Source organism: Orycteropus afer, unplaced genomic scaffold (genome assembly GCF_000298275.1).
Source record: "Orycteropus afer afer isolate SDZICR_OR568_19922 unplaced genomic scaffold, OryAfe1.0 scaffold00532, whole genome shotgun sequence".
In the NCBI taxonomy this organism is placed as follows: domain Eukaryota; kingdom Metazoa; phylum Chordata; class Mammalia; order Tubulidentata; family Orycteropodidae; genus Orycteropus; species Orycteropus afer.
This window is the reverse complement of record NW_006922119.1, coordinates 1,437,518-1,452,418: the sequence shown is the minus strand read 5'-3', so window position 1 is coordinate 1,452,418 and position 14,901 is coordinate 1,437,518. Positions and strand designations below refer to the sequence as shown.

General features: G+C 39.2%; 1 protein-coding gene across 1 annotated transcript in view; it reads left to right on the top strand.

The window, feature by feature from the left end:
* DCUN1D4 (defective in cullin neddylation 1 domain containing 4) overlaps positions 1-14,901 on the top strand; it is a 97,191-nt gene that overhangs the window by 65,667 nt on the left and 16,623 nt on the right. The window contains exons 6-7 of the mRNA XM_007955708.2: positions 5,408-5,499; positions 12,714-12,822. Coding sequence (XP_007953899.1) covers positions 5,408-5,499; positions 12,714-12,822 — 201 coding nt within the window. The remainder of the gene's footprint in view (positions 1-5,407; positions 5,500-12,713; positions 12,823-14,901) is intronic.

Below are 14,901 nucleotides of genomic sequence, written 5' to 3'. Positions count from 1 at the left end.
AGGATCACTGCCAGACCACAGCTCTGTCTGTCTCCTTTTTTGGTATTTTCATGCAAATTCTTCTGCTAGTTGGGGTTTAGTCCACTTCTATATCCATCCCTTCAAGGCTCGGGGTCCAAGATTATCTTCTGTGTCTGTGTTAATTGGTTTCCCTTTTCTTTGTTGAAGAGGGTTTGTGCAGCTTTTTTGCCTAGTCCACCATCTTAACGGAACTCCCTTATCCTTCATCTTTACCTTTCTAGGACTGACATACTTATTTTCCATTTCTATGTCTCCTCTTATCTTTGAGGTAGATGTGAGGAAAGGTTTCTTCCTCTCCCCACAGTCAAGGATGGCCCCAGCCTGTCCCTGGACAATGCCCTGGATTGCTTGAGGCTGGATGTGCCTTTGAAATATAATGTTATATTCACACTTCCATATTTATTGCAGCTCACTTTCTCTAAAGCAGCTAAATGAAAAAGTTAGAAGCACTGGTATAAACTAGAGTTGTCACAGTTACTTCTAATATCTTTCAGAAGAGTCTTTAAAGTATTTTTGTGTTTGAATTCTTTTAAGATATATTCCTCCTTGGGTTTCCAAGGTGGTATCACTATGGAAGTAGATTGCCCAGTCTTCCCTCCGAGGAATGGCTAGTGGGTTTGAACCACTAGGCTTCTGGTTAGCAGTCAAATGCCTTAGGCACTACGCTGCCGAAGCTCCCTAAGGTACATTGTAGATCTCATAAAGGATAATTTTAAAAAAGAAAGTAACAAATACCAACTTAGCTTCTAGTTGTGTTTTTCCTTTAGTTTCATTTATTCTCCTAACTCAGAGAGGTATTTTTCCCCCTGTTTTATAGATGAGAACTGCAAAACTCAGACGTTTTAATTAACTTACAAAAAAGTCAAAAACCTGGTTTTAGCAAAATAGATAGATTTCATATTTAGGAATGATTCCAAACCCCAAGCTTTTTCCATTCACTACTGCTTCCTCCTCCTGGTGTAAATTTCATGCTCAGCCCGATGACTATGCACTCTGCTGCCCTCGGTTTCTGGAAACCAGGCTACTGCAGAAACATTCTTCAGGAGCCTACGGTGGAAGAAGTTAAAGTACCGATGCCCACAGAGTGCCTGCACTCCCATGCCTAGCTCTTGTGCTCTTTGGTTGTGCCTGACTTTTCTTCCTTTGGATAAAGTCTCTTCCAAGGAGCCCTTCAATCCCTTCTTAAAATTTCCCTTTGGTTGAGCCTTCTCAGTTCCAGACTTGCCTGTGTTATGTGTGAAGCCCAATGGTATGTGCAGTTCCATTTATTTATTTATTTTCATCTCAAGGAGGTTCTCATCTCCTGTAAATTAGTGGGTATAAATTCTCTATAGAGTGTGGGGGAGGGCATGATGGTCAGGTTATCAAACTCTACTTTTCAGACATATCCTAGCTAAAGTGTCATTAACAGCTCAGTATGATGGTTCGAGAGACCAGAGATGAGGAAGGACATAGAGGATATTAATAATATCATTAACAAAGTAATATTGCTAGTTGTATATAAAGAATGAAAAGTTTTGATGGTGTGGGCCTAATGGAAAGAACTTCCATTAATAATTACTTAAAATGCTACCTTAAAATTCTCAAAATAGGTCTCTTATGCAGAAAATATTTGCTCACTAATTATTTGTCTTTAGATTTTTCTTGAAACCTGTATTAGTAAGAATCCAATGAAAGTGATTACTATGTGTGCATTTTTCATAAATATTAGTTTGGGGCTTCATACATGAGGCTTAATGGAGCAGAGTCTGATGGGTATTGGTCAGTCAAAAAATGTTTGCCCATCCCAGATACTATGTTATTCTGTTCCCTTTCAGGGACCCTATGAAAAGGTTAATATAGCAGCCCTGAAAGGTAGTTTCTTCTGTCTAGGTTCCTGATGACATACTTCATTATTAAAAAAAGAAAAAGATACTTTGTTATTATATGTTTCAGCTTTTTTGGTATAAGCTGTGAGAGCAATAAAGTTAAACTTCAGAAATGAAGACTTCCAGGCCCAAGGGTAACAATTAACTTGAGATCTTGTCCATGGCATTTTGCTTTGTGTTATTTAGAGGAACAAGGTTAGTAGAACAGAGTAGTGCCAGAACTTTGATTCTTTATCAACTTTTGATTCTTTATTCTCTTTTTTTGTTAGGTTTTCAGGATTGTTATTGTTGTCTTATTTTTTCTGTTTATAGCTAATAGTTTTTTCATCTTGAAAGTATCCTAGAACCACAATTCTTGTCAAGTACTGGAGTTTCAAAGTTCTGTAGAAACGTGGACATCTGTCCTCTGCTAGCTTCTTCCCTCCCTGGGCCTGTGCATTCCTGCAGCTTTACAGAGTCTCTCAAAGAGTAGGGAACACTCAGATTGTTGAGGCTTGACTTTGAGTTTAGGAAAAATATAGTTTTGTTTATTTTTATTTTTTGATATGAAAATATAAGTGAAGATAATCCTACTTTACTTCCTTTCTGGCATGAGGGCAGCAATCAGTGAATGAATGGAGCACACAGGTGCTCTCTAACTTACAAATCCTCCTGTGAATGTTTGAATGACTCCTCATGAATACTCTACTCACCTCCTCTTTTGGCTGAGGTCTGTCTCTCACCGTCTGCTCCCAGCTAAAGCTTTTTTTGACCCATCCAGGGGGTCTTCTTCACCTGGACAACAACTACTCATTCTTTTACTGACAGTTTAAATGATACTTTTTCAGCAAAGAGTTCTCTGATACCTCCTTCCCCCATGTTGCGGTTAGATGATCTGCCTGCATTCTTCCCTTTCCTTAAAACACTTGTAACTGTATGAAAATACTTTATTTAACATCTACCACTGAGGCAGATTTTGAGTTCTGGAGAGCTGGGATGGGGTGTTGATTTCTACACTGTATCCCCAGCACCTGGCTCAGTGCCCCATGGTTTTCCATTGACTCCCATTGCTCCACCCAATTCCTGTGTCTTGGGCTCAGTGCTACTGCTCTTCTTAGTATATTAGACTACATTTTAAATTGTTGTTTGTTGTTGTTGTGTGCCGTTGAGTCGGACCTGACTCATAGTGACCCCTCCTTGGGTTTCCGAGGCAGTATCACTACAGAAGGTTTGAACCGCCAGCCTTCTGGTTAGCAGTCAAGTGCCTTAGCCACTATGCTACCAAATGCTTTTGTAGTGTGATCCAGCAGTAGTCATTTTAAACATCAGAATATATGTTCTCATAAAAACAAGAGCCTCTTGGCAAATGGACTCCTAACATGCAGCTCGTTGGTAAATCGACTGTTTGTTACACTCTTCACAGGTGCTCTGGACTCATCTTTGAAATTATTATGTTTAAGACATTCTCAGACTGTCATTTGTTTTATTTATGCATCTGTTTTATAACTCTCTAAGCTCCCTGAGAGACACACACAATGCACCAAGAGTTTAGTTTGGAAGTTGGTACATGTTAATGGACTGAATTCTGTCAAAATATATATTGGAATACTGAGCCCTGTACCTCTAGGTATAATCCCATTTGGGAATAGAGTTTTCTTTGTTACGTTAATGAAGCCGTATCAGTGTAGAAAGAGATGTGGTGGTATGGTACCTAAGGCATTTGACTGCTAACCAGAAGTTTGGTGGTTCAGACCCACCAGCTGCCCCACAGAAGGAAGATGAGGCAATCTATTTCTGTAAAGATTTATCATTTCAGAAACCCAATGGGGGTTGCTATGAGTTGGTATCGACTTGATGACTGAGTTTGTTTGTTTGTTTACATCAGTGTAAAGTGTGTCTTAAACCCAGTTACTCTGGAGATATAAAAGGGATAGGTGGGAGAAAATAGATTCCATGCTCTGTGAAAATCACCAAGGAACTGAGAAATGGAAGCTAAAAGATAATAAGCATTTTCCGTTGCAGCCGACAGAGAAGAAGCCTTCCTCTAGAGCCAGTGCCCTGGATTTGAACTTTTAGCCTCCTAAACTATGGGAAAATAAATTTCTGTTTATTAAAACTGCCCACTGTATTATTTGTGTTTTAGCAGCACTAGATAACTAAGACAGCACAAATGAAAATTGTTGATAGGTTTTCCTTGCTTTCTGAAAGTAGAGGAGTGTTCTGTGAAACCGTTCATAAGCTGAAGTGGCCTAAAGTGAAGAAGCAATGCCATTAATTTATATAGTAAAATTTTTTTAATGTTCCCAGTTCCAAAAAACAACCTTCCAAATCATACCAACTAACACATAAAACCTAGAATAATACTGACATACAGTGTTCACTGTCCCACTTCAAAGCTGTGGTGGCTTGATGCTGAGATGCTGAGTGTGGTTCCCAGGGAAAGAGTTTAGTGATGCCACTTTGGCTGCTGTGGGTGGGGAGGGTTACCTGCAAAACAAATGCTGAATGCTAGTTTTGCTTTTCACCTTTTTTTCATAAAAGCAAAAATCCTCTTCAAATTTCTTTCAGTTAGTGAAAACAGGTACTAATACAGACCTTGTGTAAAAGCAAAGTGATAAAAAACAAACTTTAGAAAAGCAGGGATACCTGTACAGTCAAATATACCTTTGGAAAAACCTCTAGTGACTCAAAGCTTATGGAGGGGCTCACAGTGCAAGTGGCATACATTAATGAAGACCATTGTTGCCCATTGAGAAAAGGTGTGGCCATGATACTCATCCTGGCCTCATTCCAGGCACAGAGCTGTTTAAGTAGAGTGTTGGGTTATTTGAAAATAATTTCCCCTCAGTATATATCAGTAAATTCACAATTGTTAATATATGTGAGCTGTAACTCCACTGTATGTCTCCTGCCACCTATCTTTTTCTGCTTTTACATCATTCTGTACTTTGCTCTTTTCACACCATAAATCTTAGGGATTATTCCATATTTGTACAAATAGCTGTACTTTGTTTAATGGTGGTAGAGTATCCTTTGTATGTAATGTATTCAGCAAAGAAGAATTAACTAGTCCCTTATTCTAGGTTGTTACCAATTTTTTTGCTATTACAAGTAGTGCTGTAGTGAATATTGTTTGAATATATATCTTTGTGTACATGTGCGGTCATGCCTATAAGAAACTTTGCATTGGTGGAATTACTGAGTCAATAATGAGTTCAAACTGAGTCATTAACTCTCTTTGAACTTAAATAGATAATGCCACATTGCCCTCTGGAGAGATTAGAACCTGAGCACTTCTACCATCATACATCATGAGCGTGTGTGTTTCTGCAGACCTTTGTCAGAAGAGTGTATTATCACACTTTTAGAAGTTTGCCAAATTGGAATTTATTTTTGAAGAGCTACTGTGCATATTTCAGTTACTAAGTTGCCATGAACAGATTTGCCAAGATGTTCATGTATTTATCTTGTATTTATTGCTGAAAGTTGTTGTTTAGATCTGATCTGTCTTTCCCTCCCCTTCCTTCCCCCCTGAACAGGTAGTTATGCTTGTCCTAGCCTGGAAATTGGATGCACAAAACATGGGTTATTTTACTCTACAGGAATGGTTAAAAGGAATGACTTCTCTACAGTAAGTCCTAAGACTGCACGGATGGGGTCCCTTCACTCTCCAGGTGGTTGTCTCCGCCTTGGGATCTCAGGGAGCCTGGGTGGTGAGTGAAAGAAAATCGGGTGATCTGGGCAATTGTCCAGAGACAGGAAAGAGCAAGACCTGCTTTTATATGATGAGGGACTTATATGGATGAATTCTATCAATTGAAGTTTTTATATATTATATATACGTGTATTGTTTATTTCATATTCTTCTAGAGCAGCTCTGTCAAATAGAAGTAAAACAACCTTTTCTCACATACGTGAGCCACATGTGAAATTTCAAATTTTCTAATAGCTACATTTAAAAAGAAAAAGAGACAGGCGGAATTAATTTTAATAATGTATTTCATATAACAATATAGCCAAAATTGTATCATTTTGACATGTAATGAATATAAAAATTGTTAATGAAATAGTTTATGTTCTTTAGTTCATACTAAGTCTTCAAAATCTGACATATGTTTTTCAGTTTAGCACATCTCAGTTCATGGTAGCCACGTTTCAAGTGCTTAGTAGTCACATCTGCCAAGTGGCTGCTGTGTTGGACACTGTAGGTCTAGAACTTTTTTAAAAAGGAAGGATTTGTTAATTAGCATCTGGCTCACAGTCAGTGAGAACAAGTAAAGTAATGGGTAACTCGCGAGTAAAAATATTTGATATATTCTGTTTATATATCCTGATTTTTAGCTTTGGGTAAACAGAAGTTCGTTACTCTAGTGATAAATAATAATAATAATCTGTTTGTGTTACTTGGTCCAGAATAAGAAAAAGATCAGTGGTTTTATGTATTCATTTTGTGCTTGTGTGTGTGTGTGTGTGTGTGTGTATTTTCTGAGTTTCACTCAAGAAAACATACATTGTTATTCCATATTATATATTGAAAGATTCAGTTGAGGTGGGTGATGAGACTTTTCAAATGGCATTGGAAGATATAGTGCTAATTCTTAATAGGTCTTACTTAAATACGTGGAATGACTTCTTTTTACTCTAGGAATAGTAGACTTTAATTTTCACTAGATTAGAATTGGAGTGGAAGTGAGTGTATGTTTTTATTTAAGTAATTTTGCAGTTTGTCAATTTTTAATATCCTCCATTTGATATGATTAACAATGCTGTGGTTACTTGTGCTTTAGTCATTTATGTTGTTGTTGTTGTTATGTGCCGGTGAGTCGGCCCCGACTCATAGTGACCCCTCCTTGGGTTTCCGAGGCAGTATCACTACGGAAGTAGGATTGCCCAACCTTCCTTCCGAGGAGTGGCTGGTGGGTTTGAACCGCCAGCCTTCTGGTTAGCAGTCAAGTGCTTTAGCCACTATGCTACCAGAGTCGTTTATAGATCCTTTTATTCTTCTGTTGGCACCTCATAGCTGCTTTGTGAAGAAGACAGATCAGCCTTTATCCTGTGTATTTTACAAATGAGGAAACTGAGGCTTAGGAAGGGATACATGACTTGTGAAAGTGAAAATCCAACTTCTGATTCTTAAGTCATGTTCTTACTCTTAGAACTATTTATTGTCTGGTGGCTAAGGAGTTTTAGGTAAAAGCCAAACTATGCTTTTACAGATATACTCTCCTTTTGGCGTGCTCTACAATTCTAGTGTTAAGTCTGTCTAGAGTCTCCTTAAAATTGTTCTTGTCACTTAGGGGAACAGCTCTGTACATTTTTAAGCCTACTGGTTGGTTAATTATTTTCCTTGCTGCCTTTCTTTGTTGATTTCCAAACAGAGCATATGATGACTGCTCTAGTTTAAGCCCTGTGATGATGGCGATATCAGGATTTTATGTCAAGGCTTAAGAGAAAGATACCATCAGCTTTGTTTCAGGCGTACTTCCATTTGTCCTAAAATGGTGTAATATACATTTTGTACAGTTCTAGGTGCTTTTGTACATTTGCATTTACATAGTAATGTTACAGGATGCCAGGCCTTGCCCACATGTTTTGCGTTTTGAGGGTCACACACTCCTGAGAAGTGAACAGGTAATTTCTTACAAGAAATCTAAGAGTTGGTAGATAAGAAAGGGGCTTCATCTGACTCTGTTGAGAACTCTGCTTGCTGCTTTGCATGGCGTAGATAGTGGTAGGTATGTTTCTATAAAATGCTGCTACTTGGTCCTTGCCGTTCTTTTTGTGACACAAAACCCTGAGGTTGGTTTTCACATCAGTGAGGTAGAGGTGATTGTTCAGAATAATTATAAAGTTCTTTTGTAGTTCAGAATAGTCCAGTTTTAAGTTTTAAGACCCTCCTCTCCAGCCTCCTTCAATTAGTCATTTGCTCATCAATATTGAAGTGATAGTAATGTGCCCAGCACAGTGTTCTAGGTCCTGGAGAAACAGAAGCCATGACCAGAATCAAGTCCATGAGGCATGGTAATGGGCTTGGAAAAAATGTTCAAGTGAAAGATCTAAAAGTAATAAGACTTCTCTCTTTATACTATTTAAATTAACTAAATACTGTATTTGTAAGGTATGTGCACCCAGTAAATAAGAAAACTTAGAAGTATTTCCATGTTCTAAAGGTGGCAAGTAGTCCATCTTTTGTATTTAGCTGCTTTGTCACCTGTTTTGAATTTTTTTTTTTTTTTTAGCTCGTTTTAGTTTTATGAAACATGTCCAATGAAATGCTTTGGACTCCAATTGGAGTTAGCATTATATGACAAAACGTAGAATAGCATATATTTGTATATTTAGTCAAAATGCTAAGTTTTTTTTTTTCCTTCCCCCCCCCAATGTTACAGTCCAGTGGGAGTGTGCTGGAAAAAGAAAGTCTGTGGGTTTTGGAAGTAGAGTGGGTCTTGAATTAGTTCTGCCACTTCCTGAGTGTTCTTCAGTAGTGTCTTTGGAGCCTAAGTGATGAAATGTGGCTCATACCTGGGCACTCAGAACTTCTGATACTGGCTTGGGGAACAGTGTGCATGGCCTCGAAAAGGCCTGTCTGTTGGGAACAGGTACTGTTTTGTGAGCATATTGGAAGAAATGACAGCAGCTGGTAGGGAGCATCCATCCTGAAGCTCCCTGGATCCATTTCAGTCAGAGAACACACAGCTCTTGCTTTGATTGACTCTTTGTTTTATTTATTGCCTGTTCCAATGCTCAGGCTTCAGCTTCTCTCTGATGAATTAAGCTAATAGAAGTGTTGAAACTAAAAGTAAGAAGTATGTTAGAGTTGTCTACATAGACTAATGATAGGCTGGAAAAAGTACCTTTTGGCTGACTAAATCAAGGTGCCAAGGCATTTCCCCTGGTCGTGGAGGAGCGCCGCCTCGGGGCTTGACTTCACTAACACGCCCTCCTTACATGCTGTATGCAGGCTTGTGGTCTGTCATAGCAACCGCTGGCTATTGTCAGTGTGTGGAAATTACTAAATGCGGTTCTTGGAGCCTGAAAAAGTTTGATGTGAAATGTCTAACAGTAAATTGACTTTGCCGGTGGTTAGGGGTCTGATTTTATAGGCTTTGGGGATTATTGTCCTAATTTCTGTAACTTCTGAATGTGTTACAGCAGCAAAATTCAAATAAATGATTCCACATTATGTGTATAGTTTGTTTTGGAAAATGATGCTGCTTAGAAGTGTAGCACTGTCACTCTATGACTTCTTTGAGTTTTATAGCACAGAGGAAAGCATGGGGACAAACTGAGGTTTAAGATGTGGCTACTTTATCATAAGTTAAGTTAGTTGCTTGTACTTCCCAAGCCTGCTTCTTGACAGGCCCTTTGTTGAGTTCCTCTGCAAACATTCTTGTGGAGAGACCACTAGATGGCAGCCTGTGGTTCCTTCCGGGCAGTGACTCAGCCTGTTGCCCTAATGGTGGTTAGCCCAGAGGCTCTGTGGGACAAGGTTACAATTAAAGCAGGTTTATTGATAATAATAGCTTTTACCCATGTAACCATCCTTAATAGATAAATGACATGGAAATACTACGTTGCATTTTTTACTTAAAATAAGACAACTGTTAGTTTTCTATACTCTAGAAAAGATCTCTGGGGCATCTTTTAATCATGGGAATATCTTTTTGCCAGGGAGGCTGGACTTCTCCCAGATGAGGCAGAGTCTCTAAGGAAGTAGGTTGCCCAATCTTCCTTCCAAGGAGTGGCTGGTGGGTTTGAACTACCAGCCTTAGGCATACTGCAGAACTTCCCATTTGGCCTTGCTACTCTGCACAAAGACTCACAGCTACTTAATTTTTATTTAACTGTATAGTGGTTCTCTTAATGAGTGGTTTCTGTTCCTGCATCTGTTAAAACAAACATCGGCTCTTCTTCCCCTCACTGGACAGGATTAGTTAAACCTCTAGCCAAAATCTGGCAGATTTCCTGTGGCTTTGGTCTTGACCTTCCTTCCCAGTGTAGAGCAGGGAACTGAGCTGTAGCTGTTTAGGGATTAGCTGATCTCCCTGCTCTGTGACCTCCCCCCGTCGTCATTACTAATTACTTCCACACACATGGTTGAAAAATCCAAAGCATGCGATACAGCACCCAGTGAAGGTAAACCTCGCTCCCATCCCTGCCTCCCAGATTCCCACTGACAGCTCCCATCCCTGCCTCCCAGATTCCCGCTGACAGCTCCCATCCCTGCCTCCCAGATTCCCGCTGACAGCTCCCATCCCTGCCTCCCAGATTCCCGCTGACAGCTTTGTTGTGTGTCCTAGTCTCCATCACCCCTCATTGGGGTTTTGGCACTAGATCTCTTACTGAGCTATTGGTATCTTTCTTTTCTTTTCCCAAGCCCTTCTCCATAGAGAGCCAGGGAGAGCTTTTCAAGATGCAAGTCTGATCATACTTTCTCCCTTGATGGGAAGTGGCTTCCATTCTTTCTAGGATTCAATTAAAAAATAAAAAAAAGTCACACTGTGGACCACAAAAGCCCTTTATGGTCTGGCTCCAGCTTCCTCTCAGCCTCATCTTATATACTTTTCCTGTTTTGTTTTCCACTCCATCCATAATGTTTTTCTTTTAGTCCTTTGGACTTGGCCATGCTCCCTTCTGTCACTGGGCCTTTGTACCTGCTGTTGCTTATATGTGGAGAGTCCTTCCTCCTCCCCTAAAATCTAGTTCATGCTTATCTTTCAGTTTGCAGCTTACATGGTCAGTTCCTTGTAGAACCTTTTCCAACTTAGCTTTCTTATCATCAAACATCAGAAAAAAATTTTAAAAAAAATTAATTGTTCTGTATCTATGGAAATGAAACATGGACTCTAATTTTTGGCTTTCAGATGGTTTCTCATCTCAAAATAGAGAACATGGGAACTCATTCGTAGTTAGCTACAAGAAAAAGGAGTTTTCATAACTCTGTTGCTGAAAGATAAGTCAGTATACTTTATCATGAACCATATTTTAGTGTATAAAGTGTGCACAATATTTATGTTAATACTTGCAATATATTATAAGAGCTCTGATGGCATAGTGGTTAAAGCACTTGGCTGCTAACCATAAGGTCAGTAGTTCGAATCTACCAGTTGCTCCACAGGAGAAATATGAGGCAGTCTGCTTCTGTAAAGATTTACACCTTCAAAAATCCTAGCAGGCAGTTCTCAATCCCTAAGGAGTTGCTGTGAGTCAGAATTAACTTGATGGCAGTGGGTTTGGTTTTGGTTTTATACATAGTAGAAGGTAAAAACTCTACAGAGAAACACATCCAGCATTAAAAAGCTTTTATATTGTTGGTAAAAATGGTGACTCTTGATACTTAGTTTGAAGGGCTAGATACTGCGAACAGAAAACTAATTTGTAAAAATAACCACTTAGTTTACTTCCTTATGAAAAGTAAACAGTGTGTCACTTACTGTTAAAAATAGGTTAGCATCACCATGGCTTCCTGAAGAAATGGATGATCTCAAATCTAGGGCAAGGAAAGTACAAAGTGAGCAGGGACATCTTGTTCCAGAAAGCAAGGAATTGCTTAAAGACTGATGGGGACATGTCAGAAGGACCCTGGAATCAGCTTGGAGGAGCCACTGCCCAAATTGGGACAGTTTGTTCATCAAAAATAAAAAAGGCACTTAAGATTATAACACACTAAATTAAAAACTAAAATTCATAAATCAGGAAAATAAAAAAGGTGGTGGACAGAACTCTTTACAAAAGAATTGCAGCCAATAAATGGAGACAGAATAATAAAAATGGAAAGTCACCGTTTTGCATCTGCCAGTGCAGTAATAGATTCAGGTAGACATCATCAGTGGATGCGAAATCATTGGGTATGAAAAGTTATTGAGGAGCAGGATAGTCACTTTCTCAAGGTATCATCCTGCATGTTACTTAGGTAAAAGGTAAGAGTACCTTTACAATGGAGTGTATGGTGGACACCACCTTAACCAAATGATCCAACATGATATCACCAATAATGGGATAGACTGAGGTTACAAACCTCTTTACGGTACCCTGAGAAGGGCACAACATCACATGTAGTGTTCTCATCAAAAGGATATAATCTAAATACTGTTGTTTTAGGTGCTGTTGAGTCGTTCTAGCTCATAGCAACCCTGTGTATGTATGACAGAACAAAGCACTGCCTGGTCCCGTGCCATCCTCACAATCATTGCCATGTTTGAGCCCACTGTTGCAGCCACTGTGGGAAATTATCTGGTGAATTGAGAGTCTACAAAGCAACTGGTCTGGACCCTTCAAAAAATTAAAATGACAAGAAATATAGAAAAAGACAAGCTACTCTTCTGTGGTGAGATAGGACAACTAAAAGCAATGCATGGTCCTGGGTTAAAAAGAAATGGCTACAAAGGAAATTTTGGGGACAATTGGGAAATTTTCAGATAGATTATATATTACATAAGAAAGTTAGTATTAGGATGCTACAAGAGGGATGATGATAATGTGGCTAAGTAGGAGAATGCCCTTGTACTTAGAGGGTGCTGAAATATTTAGCAATGAAGTATCATAATGTCTGCAACTTTGAAATGGATCAGAGCAAAAATGGCACCTATGGGTGAGAAAAAGTGCACACAAATATGACAAAATGTTCATTGGTGAATCAAGGGTGTGGATATATGGATGCTTACTTACTGTTTCAGCTCTTTTGTACATTTGAAGTTTTTTAAATAGAAAATATAGAAAAATGATCAGCATTGATGTGTTCCAATTTTAGGGTTTTTATTCTTTCCTTTTGCTATTATGTTTTATGTAACTGCCCCAATTAAGAAAAAACTCAGGTTATAATTTGCCTTTATTCTGTTTTTCTAGATGTGATACAACAGAAAAACTAAGAAATACTTTGGATTACTTAAGATCATTATTAAATGATTCTACAAACTTTAAACTTATTTACAGATATGCGTTTGACTTTGCACGGGTGAGTGTTCTGGAGCCTATCCAGGTGTTTCCCTCTCCCCCTTCCCTTCTTTTTATTACCTTTTGAGGTTTGTTTTTACATGCCACAGCAAAAAGTTGCATCACTTACTCCCAGGATGCTAGTTAGCATTTCTTTCTGCTTGTACACTTTATACTAACCTTGAATCTGGACAATAACTTAGTATGGTAGCAAAAGTCTGTAGTGACAGACCTCTAATAGCTCTTAAAAGTAGCTTATAAATGGGCGTGTGATAGATACTGCCCTAAATAAATATCTCTTAGGTAAACTTAGAAAGGCTTTTGCTTTCCAATTCACACAAAAAATAGACTTTTGCCCATTGATTTTACTGGTATAAGCTAATCATACTAATGCAGTTTCACATTATTAGTGTATTTGGAAATCATTATCATTTCAAACTTAAGCTAATTACAGTTAGCATTATTCAAATGTACTTTTCTAATCATCATTTTGAAATGTGGTCATCCTGTTTGTCACATGAATGAGCCAGGCCCAGGTACATGAGAGTGGTTCTGTTGGAGTGAAATAAAGTCTTTCTTTTCAGCCTAGTCACTATACATAGTGAATTCTGAAATAGTTGGCATTGCATTCATCCAAACACAAGTTACAGGCCATATAATTATACTTTATCCAAGAATGATGTTTTCTTTATTACGTCTGCAAATCTGGTAGAGTCAGGTGACTAAGCTTTCTTGATAGACTGCATTTTTTAATGATTTTTGTTAAGCAGGGAACTAGGTGACAAATGATTCTTTTCTTTTTTTTTTCCTGCCACCATACTGATCTTTTTTACTGTTTATCTTTTTGGCTCTGCCGGTTGAGCCCCAGAGGTCTATTTGATGCAGAATTCTAACACATCTACAAGAACACGTAGCAGTTTTCAGTGGTGCCCTCCTTCAGGATTTTTGTATTATTTATTCTAATAAAAATGTAACATACATAAAGACTTAGAGATGTTAGAATGATAAGGTGAAATTTAGATGCAATGTTTTACTGATTGGCATTTGTGTAGTAGTATATAGAAATTACTTGGCAGGTGCTTTCAGAATAGATGCATAGTTTGTATGATTAAACGTTTTATTGCATGATAGCTTTTCCTCTTAAAGTCACCTGTGTCTTAGAGTATGGGTAAAAGTTCATTTCCAAGCTTGTGTCTTCTGTACCAAAATCAGCCCTGTTTCCTCACTTCCCTGTTTGGGGGATGGAATTCTTGTAGATATTCCCACTAAATGTCAGGCTCCATTTTCCGCCTCCCTGGCTTTCCGTGCCATCCCTGCTCAGTCACAGGCCCCTCTCGAAGGGCTGCATTGGCTGCAGCTGCACTGGTTGAGTCCCTTGTTACTCCTTGCCTGCACTCTTAACAGTAGCCTATTTTCCCCATCCTTTCACTTCCCATCTACCTTTCACATCATTAGGGTGTCATTCTTCCTCTAATCCCTGTGCTCCTCGGTCACTGCTCTGCTCACAGCAGCCTTAAGCACATTCCACAGCAACTCTTGAGAGGCAGTCCCGGATGGCTTCAGTACACTTTACAAAGGAAGGAAATGGGCCTCAGAGGCAGATTTGACTGTGGTCATACCTACTGTGTAGTAGTAGATCCAGGACTGAAATCTGCATCTTCTGACTCCACATCCATTCTGCAGCTCACTCCAGCCCTCACAGTGGAGTCCTCAGCTTCCTCTCTCACAAGTCTTCTGTGCTGTCCTGAAACCAAATTACCTGTTGTTCCCTGAATTTGCCACTGGCCTTTTTGGTCTTTTTGCCTGTGGTCAAGCTACATCCCTGCCTCGAACCCCATTTCTAGTTCCCATAGCTCTATTCAGTGCTGGCTCCCGATCCTCGGCCAGATGCTTCCTCTTTCAGGCAGCCTCCTGGGATCCTATCTGGGAGAACTCTTGCTGCCTTACATAGCTCTGATGCACCTTCCGTCTTGGCTTTGGTGTTTGGGTACAGGCCTTAATTTTACTGGGCAGATTTAGGAACTCTATGTCCTTTTCTTTCTCTATCTACTCAGTAGCAGCTAGCATAGTTCTTTGATTTTCAGGGGGGTCTCAGTAAATA